Source organism: Balaenoptera ricei, chromosome 14, assembly GCF_028023285.1.
Source record: "Balaenoptera ricei isolate mBalRic1 chromosome 14, mBalRic1.hap2, whole genome shotgun sequence".
Taxonomy (NCBI): Eukaryota; Metazoa; Chordata; class Mammalia; order Artiodactyla; family Balaenopteridae; genus Balaenoptera; species Balaenoptera ricei.
Window position 1 is genome coordinate 50,649,724 of NC_082652.1, and position 19,965 is coordinate 50,669,688.

Genomic DNA, 19,965 nt, shown 5'->3' on the forward strand with positions numbered 1-19,965 from the left:
CCTGTCACGGAAGCCACTGTCGAATGACCTAAAGATACTCCCCCCGTCAGCCCACATCTTTTGAATTCAGCCTGCGTTTCTGTCACTGGAAGCAGCATTGGGTTTATAGAAAACAGACACAGCCCCTGCCTTAGAAGAGCTCACAGCGCCGTTGAGAGAGACAGACAGGGACACCACTAACTGGAATTTGTCAGGTTGTGATAAGTGCAGTAATAGAGACACAAATAAACTGGTGTGGGGAGCACATAAAGACAGCCTGGAGGGACAGGCAAGGACTTCACAGAGAAGATGACATTTGTGTTGGACGTGGAAAGATGATTAGGAATGTCAGCAGTTACGGAGTTGAGACGGGTGAGTATTTTTTCAGCAGAGGAAACGGCAGGAACAAAGCAGAGAGGAAAGAACAGCCGGACGCGCTGGTGTGAGTGGTGGCAGGTGAACCTGTTGTGGGCCGCCTCCTACATCTGGGAAGGTGGGAGCCATGCCCCCTCGCCCCGCAGCCCAGCTTCTTGACGGCCCTCCCCCTCCTCCCCGCCTTTGTCCCCGCTGTCCTCCCACAGTAGCCGAGAGCATTCTTCAGTACTGTCTTCCTGCTTTGCTTCTCCTTCTAATGATTATTATAAGAATAAGGAACTCCAAAGCGTCACTCACAGCTGTGAGTGGCTTGATATGCAATTAGATTTAATTAAGTAGGTGGCGCCCCAGTGCTTTAGTCGCATGTTTGGCCTAGGTTTCGCCTGGCCGCCTCCTCATCTGTGCGTTTAAGTTCTTCAGTCTTGCGTGGGGCATGAGAGAAAGATCATTTTGGTGTGTGAGAGCCTCCCCAGCACTGTGGGCTGGGAGCCCCCAGTGGTGATGTGCAACAGCTGCCTCAGAGTTACAGGTGATCCTGCCAGACTTTCAGAGCACCTTAATTTGAACCCCAAGCATTAGCAATCCATTGGTAACCCAGGACGTTTGTTCTTTATAGCCGCGGTACCCAATAAGAGTGCTCTGGGGTCCGCAGTTTCTGCAGATGAGATGCATGACCTCACAGCGGTGCGCCGTGAATGAGGGAGCTGCCCTTGGCCAGCTGGAGACAAGGGCACCGCACCCACCCCCTGGCTCATCAAGTATGGAAAGGAGGCCCGAGGGGGAGCCTTATCTAGTGGGTTTCTTGTCCCGCAGCTGGTTTGACAGGCCCACGGTTACTTGAATCCAAATCTTCCGACTTTCAGTCCTGAATTAAATCCATTATCCCACAGTTAACTCGCAGTCCATGATGTGAGCAAATAAGATTTTCTCTAAAGTGTCAAACAGACCCTCATTTCTGAGATCTTCCCATCAGCAGCCTGACACTCACAAAAACAATTATGTAAGAAAAGTGCACTCCAGACCAGCTGAAGTCTGGGCAGTATGATATGGAAGGCACCCCACTGGCATTAAAAAGTTAGGATGACGAATACAACAACATCTCTACCCCTTAAGGGGCTCGGAGGCTCAGAGCCTGGCTGAAGAGGCAGCCGTGGAGCCAGCCAGTGGGGACACGCGAGCACGCGCCCATACACACACAGGGCTGCAGCGTGCGACCTGATGGAAGCATGAATCAAGGATGTAAGGCTCAGAGGAGTGATCCGTTCTGGGGTGAAGGCAGTGAGAAGGGCGTGGGGAGGAGCGTGCGGCAGAGCAGACATCCCGGAGTTCCTGGCCCACCGTTCCTGGTCAGTTCCCATGAGCGTGAGTTTCCTTCTTTGCCCCTGGACTAGAGGCAGGCCGGTGGCTCTTCCTCGCTTGTTCTGTCCCAGCAAGAGGTGCTCTCCTGCTCCCGGGAGGGCACCTCTGTCCCTGAGGCACTAACTGCGCCGAGAGGACCACCCTCACGTGTGCCGAGCGGTGGGCAAAGAGGCTTGTGGAGGACGCTGCGGGGCCGGCCCGGGGACGAGCTGGCAGAGCCTGGAGCAAAGGGGGGCTTGGGGCTCTGAGGTCAAAGGACATCGTGGTTAAGGAATTAAGGAGCGAGGTGTCCTGAAGGACAGCAGGATGTGGGCAGAGAGAGTAGGATTTGGGCCTTCACATTTCAGAGGTGGAGCAGTTTTAGGTATGATGACGGGGTGTGGTCATGGGGCGAGCTGATATTTATTAAATTAAATAATGTGCTTCTTGACACCAAGCCAGTAAGGGACAGTGCTAGATTTGAGCCCAAGTCTTCAATACGATGTCATTTTCTACTCTTGTCATAGAAAAGACTTTTTTTTTTTTCTTTAATTAATTTATTTATTTATTTATTTTTGGCTGTGTTGGGTCTTCGTTTCTGTGCGAGGGCTTTCTCTAGTTACGGCAAGCGGGGGCCACTCTTCATCGCGGTGCGCGGGCCTCTCACTATCGCGGCCTCTCTTGTTGGGAGCACAGGCTCCAGACGCGCAAGCTCAGTAGTTGTGGCTCATGGGCCTAGTTGCTCCGTGGCATGTGGGATCTTCCCAGACCAGGGCTCGAACCCGTGTCCCCTGCATTGGCAGGCAGATTCTCAACGACTGTGCCACCAGGGAAGCCCAGAAAAGACTATTTTTTAAAAAATTATTTTTACTTCTAGAACATATTCCAATGAGTTACCAAGAAAAAAGAATTACAGCTCACACTTATATTATGTGCCAAACACTGTTCTAGGCACTTCACCTATTTTAACTCAGAGTTCTCTGTTGAATTCAGTGGCTCCATTGATTCATTGATCAATGACACTCATTGAAACTCTGTTAAATGAGCACTTTTGTCCTATCCCCCACTTGTACAGATGAGAAAACCGAGGCACAGAACAGTTAAGTCACCCAGCTTGTAAATAATGGATCTGGGAGATGAACTTCAGGTCCATGCTTATAACCTTGACATTATGCTGCCTCTCAGAAGATAAGTGGCATGTGACCTTGGCTGATAGTCTGGGTCATCTGTTCTTGCACCCTCTCTGATGTCTTCTTCCTGACACACATGCATTGAGTTGCACAGTAAGCAAGGTCTGACACAGATGGATGAGGCCCTATCCCGACTTCAGTAACCTCAGAATCCAATGGATGAGGCCACAAGGTTCAAGACATACAAGTCAAAAGTTTTAAGGCCAAGGAAGAAGCAAAATGCAGGAGGAGGGAGAGAATCCTGGCTCAGGGATCAGGGGAAATGATCCTGCTGTATTTGAGTTGGATCTTGACGGGTGTGTCCTTGGCTAAAGGGAAAACGGGCCAGACAGGAAGGGGGTGTGCAAAGTGCAAGCGAACACAAGCACATCTGTACATCCCAGCGTACGCTCCCGACTGCATCGCAAAAGCATTGTGCATTCTGGAGGGAGCAGTCGGCCCTATTGATTAGCTACACTCCCTCTGCTTGGGTAGTAAAGAGCTAATTATTCGTTGTGAGATTAAAAAAAAAAAAAAAAAGAATTGGCAGATATAGCTGACCAGGGTTGATGTTCCCTGGAGTTAGTGTTCGTGATGTGCTTCCCTGGGTTATACGCAAGTGAGTAAATAGGTCATTTGAAGCCAAGTAGAGGAACACCTCAACCATCAGAAAGTAAGCAAAAAAAGTCCTCACGTACCCAGAATAGATGTCCCGAAGTCCCCGAGCACAAGCTCCTGAGCTCCCCTGTTGGAGACGCCGTCTGGCTGGGGGCAACCCAGAACCGTAGTTATTGTTCTTTCCTTACCTAACCGCTCTCACGAGCTGCTTCTCTGCATCAGATGAGTGACAGATTACAACAAGGAGTCTGCTTCAAGCAGACATGCTACCAGGTGAGGAGGAGGACAGCAGGGCAGGAAACAGGAAGCCATCGGACACGCTGCAGGGGCCTGGGGCCCTGTGCTGTGTCACAGCAGGCTCACTCGTGGTTGTCGTGACGCTCGTGAGTCCTTACATCTGGTTTACTGTCGTACAGAGGGTGGGAAAGTATGTCGTACGTTCTGTGATGACGTCCTTCCAAAATGGTCGGAAGGAAAATGTGGTGCCTAAAGCCTGCTGGCCGCGCTCCAGAATGGGCCGCTCCTTGATGGGGCGGGAAGGTGAAGGCACCCCTGTGTGTGCCTTGGCTCCTGGGAGCGGGGAGGCACTTGCGTGGCAAAAGCCGTGGCGCTGCCGTGCTGTGCAGCGATGGTGGGGCTGGGGACGCCGCAGGGCTGCCGGCAGTGAACCGCTTCAGCTGAAACCTCTCCCCCTGCCCCACAGGAGGGCCACCCGGAGGAGCCGGAAGCAGAGGAGCAAGTCCACGAACAGCAGCCCCAGCAGCAGGAAGAGTACTGAACCGTCTCAGCAGCTCTCCACACTTCCGTTTTGGTGGGAACTTTTCTTCTGGAGAATTGGAACACATGTGGCCTCAGGCTCATCAGAAACCAGTTGTTCCCAGCCTGCTGTTCCATCACTGCGCCGGCACCCATGCCAGCCACCGCGCTCGGTTCCCATTTCCTTCGCCAAGACACACTAGCTGCGGCCGTGGGCAGCCTCCCCAAGACATCACGGGGTCACATACCTTCAACTTCACCACTTGGCTGCTTGAGATCGGTTCTGCTCTTTGCGTTTCTTTCCAGAACAACTGTCCCCACCCCCACCCCACCCCCTTTTTATCCTGGTGTGAAACAATGGTAATTTGATATATGGTATTTATATTGGCATTTCTCAACCCAGTGTCACTAGATGTCACACACATTTGTGGTGCTTTGATGTTTGCAAGTCTAACCTCTGAACATAAATTTGGTCAAATAATAAATTGGAACAAAGGGAAAGAGATACTTGATATGAAAGCCATATGACAGTGACTTATTTCACGGGGAAAAACACCGAGTCAGTTTCTCCCTCTACTCACAAACGAAAGGGAAAAAAAAAAAAAAGGAATCAAAACTAGGACTTCAGGGCCCAGCAGTGTTCAGACCTCAGCATGTTAGACAACCACACAGTATGTTGTTAGTTTTGAAAGACATTCACTCAAGGAAAACACCATCTCGACTTGGCCCTCTAACTGCTTGCCCTTTCCCTCGCCTCCCCCGACCCAGATTCTCATGCTGTTTTCTTTCTCAGGGTCCTCTTTGGTGGGGAGCCACTCTCCCCAAAAGCTGTCATCAGTTGTCTGCAGTCAGAGGGGGTCTGCATGGGCACAGGTCCTCCTGCCTCCTCGTGTGGGTTTCAGCCCAAATCCTCTCATCCACACTAGGGGATTCCTACTAAAGAATGACTTCAGGGTGTGCAGCCCCGGGCGGCAGGGTCCTGCATCATGCTGCACACTTGCTGGAAGGCTGGGAGTGAAGACTTTATGAATAGGAGTGTAAGCCCAAGGGAGAATCCTGGTTCTGAAGTCTGGTGTTGACACTGGAATGACGGCACAGGAAAATCTGACTCCCAATGCCTTCTGGAATAAAGAATTCCCCCTCTTCGATACTATGGCCCTCCTTGTCATTGACCTTCGCTAAATTGTGGCAATTCATAAACAGAGGAAACATTAATGAATTAAAAGCATTCCTTATTTTTTTTAACTAATATTTGCACATTTTCTTAGTATCTTTCCAAATCTTTGCCTCTTCCCCACCCCACCCTTTGACAGATGGTTTCCCTTCCTGGATCGTTCATTTCACTCGGTTTCTAACTAACTTTAGATTTTCTTTCACTTGTTATTTGACTTAGCAGGTGCAACAAAAACAGCAAACAAGTGTGCCCACCCCACTTTCCTCTTAATTGAAAAGCTTAAAATAAATTTCTGAATTATGTATCATAAAGCTTTGACATTTCTTTATTAACTGATGAAATACTAATTCTAAATTCTAGCATTGAAGCTTTCCACCAAAAGAAGTCTTCTCAAAATAAATCTTTTGTGGCAGAGTGGTATTTATTGAGTAACATGTGAAAAAGATTGCTTGTATTTTTGAGGTTATTACAGGACACTGTGCAGAACTGGACAGATGTTTCACGGGGTTTGGTTTCCCTTTCTTCTCTCTCCTGCTTGCTCTGCGCTACAGCGGCAGCTCGTTTCTCTCAGGCTGGAATACGGCCTGGCTCTCGGCGGTGACATCCTCCCACACCTGGTCGCAGGGAGTGGTCGTGCTATACGCAGCATCGTGCTTAACAGTGTGTCGTCCCCACCCCCCCCAAGGCTGTTGCACTCACTTGAGTTTCCTTCTTTCTAAATAGCTCTTGTAAAGAGGCACAATAAATAATTCCATGCAGGTGATCCTTCAGTGGTTCCTGGGCAGTTCTTTGCTTGCCTTGGACATGTCAGTAATACCCAGTGCCAGGTGGGTCAGGAACCACACTCCCATCATGTGGATGCACGTGATTACTGGGTAACGTGCATAAGCCTCACCAGTGACACTCAGCCATTCTGTTCCTCCCCAAATCCCCAACTTTCTCAGCTATAAACATACTGGCCAGATAGCTGGCAGAGACAACTTTCGCCAGTCAGCCTACTTCCTTCTCCTTCCCGGAGTCTTGGGGCAGACTATTCATTTATTTAGAGAGGAGCTATACACTTCTCTTTCTGTCAACATCCGAAACGTCTTCCATTGCCCTGCATCGCATGGGACATCACTGATGCTTTGGGGAATCTTGGACAGCTAAGCATCCCAGTCCTCTTCGGCTGCACCCCAGCTTCTGTGCAGACCACCTCTCATTTCCCAGGACTGCTCCTTTCTCCCTGATGGCTTTACCCCATCATTCTCTCATCTCGGCAGCCAGCGCGTGCTTTCCTCCCTCTATGGACCCCGTCACGCGTCGTCATGCTGGGCCGAGAAGCAGCCCCTGGTGTGTGCCCTGCTTCTCCCTCTCAGAAGCCAGACTTCGGTCTTGGAGTCCCCTTCACACCCGCCGCAGCTGGTTATAGTACTTCCACTGCTCATATCAGGTAGGAAGTGATTGAAGCAGGGGGTAAAGAGAAAAGAGCAGAAAAGCAGAAAAAGAAAAGACAAAGACACACCCTGTTGACCCGAGAGAAGTAAACTCCAGAAGGGAACCAAGAACTCCTCCCTTCCCTGGTGAGTATTTCCATTATTCCGTTAAGGTTTAATATGCATTCAAATTACTTTTACTAAATAGTACACCATAAAGCTTTTGTTATATATTAAATGTAAACTGAAAGGAATGTAAACATATGTATTGTTAATTATAAATATAGATAAGTAATGACATAATAGATGAAAAAGTCTTATTCAGATGTATCACATTCATTTTACATTACCCACCTACTGTCGCATGGTAGAATAGTTTTTTGTCTCTGAATATGTGAATAACTTGACTTGCATTTATCTTTTTACATATTTAATAAAAAAAAAAAGGTATATGTTAAAATTGGCCTGGATCTATAGAGTCTTAAATTTTTATGCTAAAGGTTTCCTTTTGAGTGAGCATGGTTATACGAATAGGCTATTTATGTAAAGTCACATATAGAGCCCACATTTTATTATGATTACATGGTGGGGGGCCTTGTTTTTATTGACAGCAAATGTTTTAACAGGAATTACAGGTTAGTATTAGATATCCAATGTAGCAGCTGTATTACCTTTTTAAAACTCTACCAAAAAAATTTTCTTACCGAAAAGAAGGATACACCATTCATTCCCTTAGGAAACATTCCACTTGCAAGCAAACAAAGGCCTCGCTCCTGCAGGTTCACCTCCTCCATCTGGACAACACAAAGGCTGGGCAAAAGCAGGCAGATGTTTTGAAGTAAAGCTTTGTGGCAAAACGACCTGTGATTGGCAAAAGCTCTTTGATTAAGTGTATTCTCCTCCGTCCCCGCCCACCAGTTTGCTGACTTTAACTAACAGTGATGATTTATAGACATAAATGGAACACCAACCTTACAGGAATAACTGAAAAAATGTATTTGAACTGGCCCACTGCCCTCCTGGAGACCCTGTAGAACAGGTGATGACAGTCTGTTGGAAGACTTTGCCCAGGAGCCTCCAGGTTACTGAGGTTCAGCTGACACCCTTTTACCCTGAAGGATGCCAGCCTTACTGAACCTGCTTTCAAGCACCACCTAGAGCCCAGTTTTGTTTCTATACTGTCCTTTGGCAACTGTTTTCCATTCATTTGCCTTTAGGCCCTTTTCTTTTAAAAGCAGAGAAGCAGGAAAATAACAAAGCTACCATCACTGCTCTCCACCTACACATTACTCCACAGGGTACTTCTGTGATGGAAGTCTGAGCCGTTACCTGGGTTGGGAAAGCTCATGCTCAAAGCACACATGTGTTTCCATTTAATTCACCAACCCTACGGTTTTAAACACTAGATCTTAGACGTTTGTACACAAATAGTCAAGAATACACGTGATTCATTTTACTTAAAAGGCACACTGGTGGACTCTAAACACATCACAAACAGTTCAAAAGTGGTGAGATAACATGTTTGCTCCATTTTATTAAATCTGAGATCATCGATAAAAATCTGAGGTGTTCCTACTGGTATTATGGGTAGGCCCATGAGTCCAGAGGGAGGGGAAAAAAGTTAATATACTTCCACTAAGTTCGAGTTACAAGATGCCAGTTCTCTAATATTAAACACAAACTTCATTTCTCTGACCTTTCTTATGCTTCCTCTTAATGGCTAGAACACAGCCACCGTGACCGTTTAGGCTGCTATTATGAGTAAATATTCACTGACCCAGCTTCTCAGCACTAACACAGAGTCGCCAAACAGCACCAAGTGTGAGAACAGAGCATCTCCCTGGATGTCTAACAGCTCCTGTTTTGCTGAACTGGGAACTCATAAGAGACACTCTCCATTCATTAGAAGAGCTCGGGCTTTACTGCCTAAGAGAAGGCAAAGCGTAAAATCCATTGAACCCTTGACCCTCAGATAGCACCAGGACTTCAGGTCACAAGACTGCCCAAGGGCAGACCCTTCCCCCAGGCTGTGACCTGGACCCCATAGTGTATCAGTAGGGCTTACACAGAAGGTGCATTTGCTAAGGCCTTGCCTCCTCCTGTTGGGTTTAGGATTGGAACAAAAAAATGGAACGCCCAGCTGGAGCTAATTTGTTGAATGCCTTTTTCTCTCTTTCCACTGACCTAAAATGTTGAACCTTTTGCCAAGTTTTAATTTATTAAACAGTTTTCTTTTTATATTTTGTACCTATTTTATCAAGACAGGGTGTAAATTGTTTTTAAAGAGCAAGAGCACATTAATGTACCTTTGAATTCATGCTGTTCGTTAGAAACTAGCCCAGTACCTAAATGCATCCTCTTTCAGAAAATAAAGTTAAGTACACATTTCTTTCTGTGTAGCAAGAGCCCCTCATATTTTACACTATGGTATTCCTTTCAGCCTTGAAGGTTACCTGTATATTATAACTTTAAAAAAAATTTTTTTAAGATACGTTTATCTTATTCACTAAAATGTTTTGGTCAAATCTGACCATTTAAATGAGGCTTTAGAAATTAGAGAAGTAATGAAAAGTTCCCATAAATGTATTCAGAATTTTAGTCTAATTCAAATTCACAGCTTACTACTAGGACACTCTCTTCCAATCTGATACATTTATGGTGCAGGTGAAATGTGGCCTCCTGCCAATGGAACAGTTTTTTACCAGCATGAAAGTTAAGTCAGAGAAAGAAAATGTCTCATAAGCTAAGCTGTCTCAAAGACAGGTTCAGGGACCTTCCTGTCCTGTAGACATAGACACTGTCCAGTCACCTGAGCTTAAAACAAAAAACCATGAGGCAGAGATAGCTTCAAGATGGCGGAGGAGTAAGACATGGAGATCAACTTCCTCCCCACAAATACATCAAAAATACATCTACATATGGAACAGCTCCTACAGAACACCTACTGAAAGCTGTCAGAAGACCTCAGACTTCCCAAAAAGCAAGAAACTCCCCACATACCTGGGTAGGGCAAAAGAAAAAAGAAAAAACAGAGACAAAAGAATAGGGACGGGACCTGCACCTCTGAGAGGGAGCTGTGAAGGAGGAAAAGCTTCCACACACTAGGAAGCCCCTTCACTGGCGGAGACGGCAGGTGGGCAGGGGGGGAGGCTTCGGAGCCATGGAGGAGAGCACAGCGACAGGGGTGCAGAGGGCATAGCGGAGAGGTTCCCGCACAGAGGATCGGTGCAGACCAGCTCTCACCAGCCCAAGAGGCTTGTCTGCTCACCCGCCGGCCAGGACGGGTGGGGGCTGGGAGCTGAGGGTCCGGCTCCGGAGGGCGGATCCCAAGGAGAGGACTGGGGTTGGCTGCGTGAACACAGCCTGAAGGGGGTTAGTGTGCCACAGCTAGCCAGGAGTGGGTCTGGGAAAATGTCTGGACCTGCCTAAGAGGCAAGAGACCATTGTTGCAGGGTGCACAAGGAGAGGGGATCCAGAGCACTGCCTAAACGAGCTCCAGAGATGGGCGCCAGCCGCGGCTATCAGGGCAGACACCAGAGACGGGCATGAGACGCAAAGGCTGCTGCTGCAGCCACAAAGAAGCCTGTGTGCGAGCACAGATCACTATCCACACCGCCCCTCCTGGGAGCCTGTGCAGCCCGCCACTGCCAGGGTCCCGTGATCCAGGGACAACTTCCCTGGGAGAACACACGGCACGCCTCAGGCTGTTGCAACGTCACGCCGGCCTCTGCCGCTGCAGGCTCGCCCCGCATTCCGTACCCCTCCCTCCCCCCAGCCTGAGTGAGCCAGAGCCCCCTAATCAGCTGCTCCTTTAACCCCGTCCTGTCTGGGTGGGTAACAGACGCCCTCAGGCGACCTACACGCAGAGGCGGGGCCAAATCCAAAGCTGAACCCCAGGAGCTGTGTGAACAAAGAAGAGAAAGGGAAATTTCTCACAGCAGCCTCAGGAGCAGCAAATTAAATCTCCACAATCAACTTGATGTACCCTGCATCTGTGGAATACCTGAATAGACAATGAATCATCCCAAAATTGAGGTGGAGGACTTTGGGATCAACTGTAGACTTGGGGTTTGCTTTCTGCACCTAATTTGTTTCTGGTTTTATGTTTATCTTAGTTTAGTATTTAGAGCTTATTATCATTGGTAGATTTGTTTATTGATTAGGTGGCTCTCTTCCTTTTTATTATATATATATTTTTCCTTTTTCTCCTTTTGAGGGTCTGTATGTGTATGCTTCTTTGTGTGGTTTTGTCTGTATAGCTTTGCTTTTACCATTTATCGTAGGGTTCTGTCTGTCTTTTTTTTTTTAGTATAGTTTTTAGCGCTTGTTGACATTGGTGGATTTGTCTTTTGCTTTGGTTGCTCTCCCTTTTTTTTAACTACTTTTTTATTTTTAATAATATATTTTTTAATAACTTTATTTTATTTTATTTTTTCTTTCTTTCTTTCTTTCTTTTTCTCCCTTTTCTACTGAGCCGGTGGCTGACGACAGTCTTGGTGCTCCAGCCGGGTGTCAGGCCTGAGCCTCTGAGGTGGGAGAGCCGAGTTTAGGACATTGGTCCACCAGAGGCCTCCTGGCCCCACGTAATATCAAACGGCGAAAGCTCTCTCAGAGATCTCCATCTGAACACTAAGACCCAGCTCCACTCAACGACCAACAAACTACAGTGCTAGACACCCTATGCCAAATAACTAGCAACACAGGAACACAACCCCACCCACTAGCAGAGAGGCTGCCTCTCTGCTAATTATAAAATCATAATTTTACAGACACCCCAACACACCACCAGATGTGGTCCTGCCCACCAGAAAGACAAGATCCAGCCTCATCCACCAGAACACAGGCACCAGTCCCCTCCGCCAGGAAGCCTACACAACCCACTGAACCAACCTTACCCACTGGGGGCAGACACCAAAAAACGGGAACTACGAACCTGCAGCCTGCAGAAAGGAGACTGCAAACACGGTAAGTTAAGCAAAATGAGAAGACAGAGAAATACAAAGCAGATGAAAGACCAATATAAAAACCCACTAGACCAAACAAATGAAGAGGAAAGAGGCAGTATACCTGAAACAGAATTCAGAGTAATGATAGTGAAGATGGTCCAAAATCTTGGAAACAGAATGGAGAAACTACAAGAAACATTTAACAAGGACCTAGAACTACAGAGCAAACAAACAATGATGAACAACACAATAAATGAAATTTAAAATTCTCTAGAAGGAAACAATAGGAGAATAACTGAGGCAGAACAACGAATAAGTGACCTGGAAGGTAAAATAGTGGAAATAACTACTGCAGAGCAGAACAAAGAAAAAATGAAAAAAATTGAGGACAGTCTCAGAGACCTCTGGGAAAACATTAAACACACCAACATTCGAATTCTAGGGGTCCCAGAAGAACAAGAGAAAAAGAAAGGTACTGAGAAAATATTTGAAGAGATTATAGTTGAAAACTTCCCTAATATGGGAAAGGAAAGAGTCAGTCAAGTCCAGGAAGCACAGAGAGTCCCATACAGGATAAATCCAAGGAGAAACCCACCAAAACACATATTAATCAAATTATCAAAAGTTAAATACAAAGAAAGAATATTAAAAGCAGCAAGGGAAAAGCAACAAAGAACATACAAGGGAATTCCCATAAGGTTAAGAGCTGATCTTTCAGCAGAAACTCTGCAAGCCAGAAGGGAATGGCAGGACGTGTTTAAAGTGATGAAAGAGAAAAACCTACAACCAAGATTACCCTACCCAGCAAGGATCTCATTCACATTTGACAGAGAAATTAAAACCTTTACAGACAAGCAAAAGCTAAGAGAACTCAGCACCACAAAACCCGCTTTACAACAAATGCTAAAGGAACTTCTCTAGGCAGGAAACAGACGGAAAAGACCTACAATAACAAACCCAAAACAATTAAGAAAATAGTAATAGGAACATACATATTGATAACTACCTTAAATATAAATGGATTAAATGCTCCAACCAAAAGACACAGACTGGCTGAATGGACACAAAAACAAGACCCATATATATGCTGTCTACAAGAGACCCACTTCAGACCTAGGGACACATACAGACTGAAAGTGAGGGGATGGATAAAGATATTCCATGCAAATGTAAATCAAAAGAAAGCTGGAGTAGCAATTCTCATATCAGACAAAATAGACTTTAAAATAAAGACTATTACAAGAGACAAAGAAGGACACTACATAATGATCAAGGGATCAATCCAAGAAGAATATATAACAATTGTAAATATTTATGCACCCAAAATAGGAACACCTCAATACTTAAGGCAAACGCTAACAGCCATAAAAGGGGAAATCAACAGTAACACAATCATAGTAGGGGACTTTATCACCCCACTTTCACCAATGGACAGATCATCCAAAATGAAAATAAATAAGGAAACACAAGCTTTAAATGATACATTCAACAAGATGGACTTAATTGATATTTAGAGGACATTCCATCCAAAAACAACAGAATACACATGCTTCTCAAGTGCTCATGGAACATTCTCCAGGATAGATCATATCTTGGGTCACAAATCAAGCCTTGGTAAATTTAAGAAAATTGAAATTGTATCAAGTATCTTTTCTGACCACAACTCTATGAGACTAGACATCAATTACAGGAAAACATCTGTGAAAAATACAAACACATGAAGGCTAAACAATACACTACTAAATTACCAAGAGATCACTGAGGAAATCAAAAAATACCTAGAAGCAAATGACAATGAAAACACGACGACCCAAAACCTATGGGATGCAGCAAAAGCAGTTCTAAGAGGGAAGTTTATAGCAATACAATCCTACCTCAACAAACAAGAAACATCTCAAAGAAACAACCTAACCTTACACCTAAAGCGATTAGAGAAAGAAGAACAAAAAAAACCCCAAAGTTAGCAGAAAGAAAGAAATCATAAAGATCAGATCAGGAATAAATGGAAAAGAAATGAAGAAAACAATAGCTAAGATCAATAAAACTAAAAGCTGGTTCTTTGAGAAGATAAACAAAATTGATAAACCACTAGCCAGACTCATCAAGGAAAAAAGGGAGAAGACTCAAATCAACAGAATTAGAAATGAAAAAGGAGAAGTAACAACTAACACTGCAGAAATACCATGGATCATGAGAGATTACTACAAGCAACAATATGCCAATAAAATGGACAACCTGGAAGAAATGGACACCTTCTTAGAAAAGCACAACCTTCTGAGACTGAACCAGGAAGAAATAGAAAATATAAACAGACCAATCACAAGCACTGAAATTGAAACTGTGATTTAAAATCTTCCAACAAACAAAAGCCCAGGACTAGATGGCTTCACAGGCAAATTCTATCAAACATTTAGAGAAGAGCTAACACCTATCCTTCTCAAACTCTTCCAAAATATAGCAGAGGGAGGGACACTCCCAAACTCATTCTACGAGTCCACCATCACCCTGATACCAAAACCAGACAAAGATGTCACAAAGAAAGACAACTACAGGCCAATATCTCTGATGAACATAGATGCAAAAATCCTCAGCAAAATACTAGCAAACAGAATCCAACAGCACATTAAAAGGATCATACACCATGATCAAGTGGGGTTTATCCCAGGAACGCAAGGATTCTTCAATATATGCAAATCAATCCATGTGATAAACCATATCAACAAATTGAAGGAGAAAAACCATATGATCATCTCAATAGATGCGGAAAAAGCTTTTGACAAACTTCAACCATTTATGATAAAAACTCTCCAGAAAGTAGGCATAGAGGGAACTTACCGCAACATAATAAAGGCCATATATGACAAACCCAGAGCCAACATCATTCTCAATGGTGAAAAACAAACCATTTCCACTAAGATCAGGAACAAGAAAAGGTTGCCGACTCTCACCACTATTATTCAACATACTTTTGGAAGTTTTAGCCACAGCAATCAGAGAAGAAAAAGAAATAAAAGGAATCCAAATTGGAAAAGAAGAAGTAAAACTGTCACTGTTTGCAGATGACATGATACTATACATAGAGAGTCCTAAAGATGCTACCAGAAAACTACTAGAGTTAATCAATGAATTTGGTAAAGTAGCAGGATATAAAATTAATGCACAGAAATCTCTTGCATTCCTATACATTAATGATGAAAAATCTGAAAGAGAAATTAAGGAAACACTCCCATTTACCACTGCAACAAAAAGAATAAAATACCTAGGAATAAATCTACCTAAGGAGACAAAAGACCTGTATGCAGAAAACTATAAGACACTGATGAAAGAAATTAAAGATGATACGAACAGATGGAGAGATATACCATGTTCTTGGATTGGAAGAATCCACATTGTGAAAATGACTATACTACCCACAGCAATTTACAGATTCAATGCAATCCCTATCAAACTACCAATGGCATTTTTCACAGAACTAGAACAAAAAATTTCACAATTGTATGGAAACACAAAGACCCTGAAGAGCCAAAGCAATCTTGAGAAAGAAAAACGGAGCTGGAGGAATCAGACTCCCGGACTTCAGACTATACTACAAAGCTACAGTAATGAAGACAGTATGGTACTGGCACAAAAACAGAAATATAGATCAATGGAACAGGATAGAAAGCCCAGAGATAAGCCCACGCACATATGGTCACCTTATTTTTGATAAAGGAGGCAAGAATATACAATGGAGAAAAGACAGCCTCTTCAACAAGTGGTGCTCGGAAAACTGGACAGCTACATGTAACAGAATGAAATTAGAACACTCCCTAACACATACCCAAAAATAAACTCAAAATGGATTAAAGACTTAAATGTAAGGCCAGACACTATAAAACTCTTAGAGGATAACATAGGCAGAACACTGTATGACATAAATCACAGCAAGATCCTTTTTGACCCACCTCCTACAGTAATAGAAATAAAAACAAAAATAAATAAATGGGACCTAATGAAACTTAAAAGCTTTTGCACAGCAAAGGAAACCATAAACAAGATGAAAAGACAACCCTCAGAATGGGTGAAAGTATTTGCAAATGAAGTAACTGACAAAGGATTAATCTCCAAAATTTACAAGCAGCTCATGCAGCTCAATACCAAAACAACAAACAACCCAATCCAAAAATGGGCAGAAGACCTAAAGAGACATTTCTCCAAAGAAGATATACAGATTGCCAACAAACACATGAAAGGATGCTTAGTATCACTAATCATTAAAGAAATGCAAATCAAAACTACAATGAGGTATCACCTCACACCGGTCAGAATGGCCATCATCAAAACAGCTACAAACAATAAAAGCTGGAGAGGGTGTGGAGAAGAGGGAACCCTCTTGTACTGTTGGTGGGAATGTAAACTGATACAGCCACTATGGAGAACAGTATGGAGGTTCCTTAAGAAACTAAAACTAGAACTACCATATGACCCAGGAATCCCACTGCTGGGCATATACCCTGAGAAAACCATAATTCAAAAAGAGTCATGTACCACAATATTCACTGCAGCTCTATTTACAATAGCCAGGACATGGAAGCAACCTAAGTGTCCATCAACAGATGAATGGATAAAGAAGATGTGGCACATATATACAATGGAATATTACTCAGCCATAAAAAGAAATGAAAATGAGTTATTTGTAGTGAGGTGGATGGACCTAGAGACTGTCATATAGAGTGAAGTAAGTCAGAAAGAGAAAAATACCGTATGCTAACACATATATATGGAATCCAAAAAAAAAAAAAGGTTCTGATAAACCTAGGGGCAGGACAGGAATAAAGACGCAGACGTAGAGAACAGACTTGAGGACACGGGGAGGGGGAAGGGTAAGCTGGGACGAAGTGTGAGAGTGGCATGGACATATATAGACTACCAAATGTAAAATAGATAGCTAGTGGGAAGCAGCCGCATAGCACACAGAGATCAGCTTGGTGCTTTGTGTCCACCTAGAGGGGTGGGATAGGGAGGGTCAGAGGGAGACGGAAGAGGGAGGCAATATGGGGACATATGTATATGTATAGCTGATTCACTTTGTTATACAGCAGAAACTAACACACCATTGTAAAGCAATTATACTCCAATAAAGATGTTAAAAGAAAAAAGAAAGAAAATGTAAGCAGAACACGTATCACATCTGCCACATAGTAAGTGCTCAATAAATGTAATCTGCATATGTTAAAAAAAAAAACAACAACAACCAAGAGGGCCTTTGGTCATTTGGCCCATTAACATTGCTCCTTGGGAGAAACCATGCCCTGGAATCCAGAACAGGAAGTGGCTGCTGCTTCACAGAAAGGGTGTTTATTCCTGGTCACATTTTTAAAATGAAAGGTGTATATGTTCAAAGGCTCACTCAACTGTCTCCTCAAGAGAAATAGAGGGAGAAAAAAATTACCTAACACAGCCTCTCTTTAAATGTAAAACACATATCCAAGAAAGCTGCTAATTCTACTTCAGAAATACCCATAAGAAATTTTTAAGCTAAAAAGAAGGCAGGGGTAAGGGAAGAGTGTTTTTGTTTTCTCCTCCAATTTAATTGTTTTCAAAAGCTGAGCACCAACCATGGGCAAAACGCAGCAGTCACCAGTGACTTTCTACTACTAAAATATCATGTCACTGTCCCTCAAATACTCTAAAGAGGCACTCTGAATCCATACCTGCCTCAGTCCATAAAAAGTAAACTGAAGCAGTTCACATATTCTTTAAAGCAGTATATTACACGTAAGTGAGGACATCAGAGAGAAGGAGGGAACAATGAAGTCAGCAGTATGTCAGTGGCCTCACACATGCCCTAAAGGTCTTCTAGACTTTACTAGGACCAAGGGGGAAAAATTATCTCTGACCTTCCTACTTGCCAACACAGAGAGGAAGTAATCATCACTCCAAAGTGTCCATAAGCTGAAAACAAATCAGTTGCTTAGGAGTACGCATACTTAGGCCTAAGAGACATTCCTCCATGGCTCCTCCTCCTAAGAAATTAACGATGCAGGGAACCTGACCTTCACAGCATCTCCCAGCAAATACAGTAACGGTCTAACTGGCCTGTCCCTATTAGTCATCAGGACTATCCCTGATGACATAATGCCAAGACTCAGTTCAGTAAAGACTAGTCTACCAGGGACCAAAACTGTCTGTGCATGGAACTAGCCCCCGGAGTTTCGGCCTTCATCCCAGGATGAAGAGTATCCAGAGGAACAGCGTGCGTGGTGGGGCTGCTACAGGTTCAACTCCTTGCCGTGGAGGCTGAGGTGGACCCTGCAGGGCAGAGAGTGTGCCCTTCTGTGACCTGACCGGCACTAGAGGGCAGCTCTAGGACGGAGGGCTACCCATCAAGACCCAGTCCCTTTCCTGACAGTCAGCAACCTTGGGTGTGGGGCAGCAGTTCATGCTGAAGGCTGAGGAGCCCGGCCGGGACACGCGCTGGAAGTGCAGGCCACCCCACCGCTCATGGAGAAGGCGGGAGGCCCATGCGCAGGGTCACAGCTTTCCCCAGAGCATTGTAAGATCTGACTTGTGAGTTTCTGTTTTTTCTATTATTCTTGGCAATCTACCGATAAGGCAGTTTTCAGTGTAGATTACAAATATGAAACTACTGGCTGTTACTCCCATAACCCTCAAAATTATCCTAGAGATAGGAAACACCATCTGTCAGTGGACTAAGTCCAAACCTAAGTCTGCAGGGAAAGAAGGGATAATATTTTAATAAAAATCTTAACTGTATCTATAAAAACCCTTTACGGATTGCAAAATAGTTTCCCAAATAACCATGTGGAGGAAAAAGAGAATAGGCTTTGAAAATGCTCTGACCTGAAGTCAAATCCCAGCCACACCACTTCTAGCTGTGTGATTTTCAACAGACCGCATACCATTTCTTAGTCTCCATTTCCTCTTCTGAATATGTAGAGAAAACTTACCTGGCAAACTTGTTTTGAAGAATAAATGAGGTTACATGTATAAAGTACCTTACACATAGTAGATAGTTAATAAATAGTAACTACTGTTACTAGTTTTGGCTTTGATAGTCCTGTGAGGGAGGTAATATAGATATTATACTACTACGACCCTGGTACTAGACATTTCACTACTGCCCACTGCTCCCATCACCCCTGCAGGAGCAGCCCTAGCAGCCGTATATTATACCACAGAATCCTGCCCCCTCTCCGCCACAGCTGATGGTCCAGAGTGGATGTCTAACCCAGGGGCAGTCAACCTATGGTTGCCAGTGACCACATGGCCTGACTATGAGCCAGACCAATCTGGTGCTTAAAAATTCTGACTCTCGACAAATAACAATCAAAAACCCAAGTCCCTGAAGGGACAGTTCCCTGAGTGAGGCCTATCTTTCCTACCTGGGAGGCATTTGGAGAAAAGTCAAATGTGAAATGAAACTCTGCTTTTAGAGGCTGCTACCCTCTACCCATAGTCGGTGCTCAAAATATGTTGTTTGCATTGAAATGTCACTTTCATGGGTATTTAGATTTAATTTAATTTGTTTTTTCTCACTCACTTATATGCTCTGAGGTCACTTCCTGAGCAAATGAAATAAGGAAGAGTAAATACATACAGGTTCAAAGTGAATTTTCAACACAAGTTAAACAATGATCTCTGTTTTCTCCCTTCACTCTCCTCTACCAGTTTTCCAGCCAACGGGCATGTGTACCCAACCTGCTGCCACTCAGGGTATCCCCTCCCAGGGCAGTAGAGCGGGTGGAGGCCACAGGGACGTCCCCTTTACATACAACACCCACCTTCCTAAACCCTCCTCTCAACAATAAGGACATGGAGGCTCACCTGCGTCCACCTCATTTCTGGCACCTCTTTTCACTCCTAAGAAGAAAAAAATGATCATATACTCATCCCACCCTCTGCAGTGGACATGATACAGTTTTTGACACCGTGAACAGGACAAGTGTCAATTCCTCTAGGCTTTCCAGAAGCCTTGTAACTGCAGAGAGGACCATGGGGCCAGGAGAAAGAGCCAGTGAAAGGGCTCTGATGTGATGATCACTCTGCACTATCAAAATAACAAACAAGCACACGTCCAGGTAACCAGCGAGGCAGCTATGGCTAAAGGAAGCGCACTAAAAGTCACCATTATCTATAAAAGTTTCCTGTTCTTTCTGTGCTGCTCTCGCCCCAAAACTTCCTTTCCCTGAAAC

General features: G+C 44.4%; 1 protein-coding gene and 1 long non-coding RNA gene across 5 annotated transcripts in view; one reads left to right on the forward strand and one right to left on the reverse strand.

Moving 5' to 3' along the window:
• The window catches only part of MAPRE2 (microtubule associated protein RP/EB family member 2), a 162,624-nt gene extending 156,904 nt beyond the window's left edge, over positions 1–5,720 (forward strand). For all 4 annotated transcript variants that reach the window (XM_059894415.1, XM_059894414.1, XM_059894413.1 and 1 more), the window contains one exon: positions 4,183–5,720. In XM_059894415.1, the coding sequence (XP_059750398.1) occupies positions 4,183–4,257 (75 nt within the window). In that variant the 3' untranslated portion in view covers positions 4,258–5,720. The remainder of the gene's footprint in view (positions 1–4,182) is intronic.
• A 1,814-nt stretch (positions 5,721–7,534) lies between these two features.
• The window catches only part of LOC132347977 (uncharacterized), an 86,496-nt gene continuing 74,065 nt past the window's right edge, over positions 7,535–19,965 (reverse strand). The window contains exon 3 of the long non-coding RNA XR_009497323.1: positions 7,535–7,685. This is a non-coding gene — a long non-coding RNA (uncharacterized LOC132347977). The remainder of the gene's footprint in view (positions 7,686–19,965) is intronic.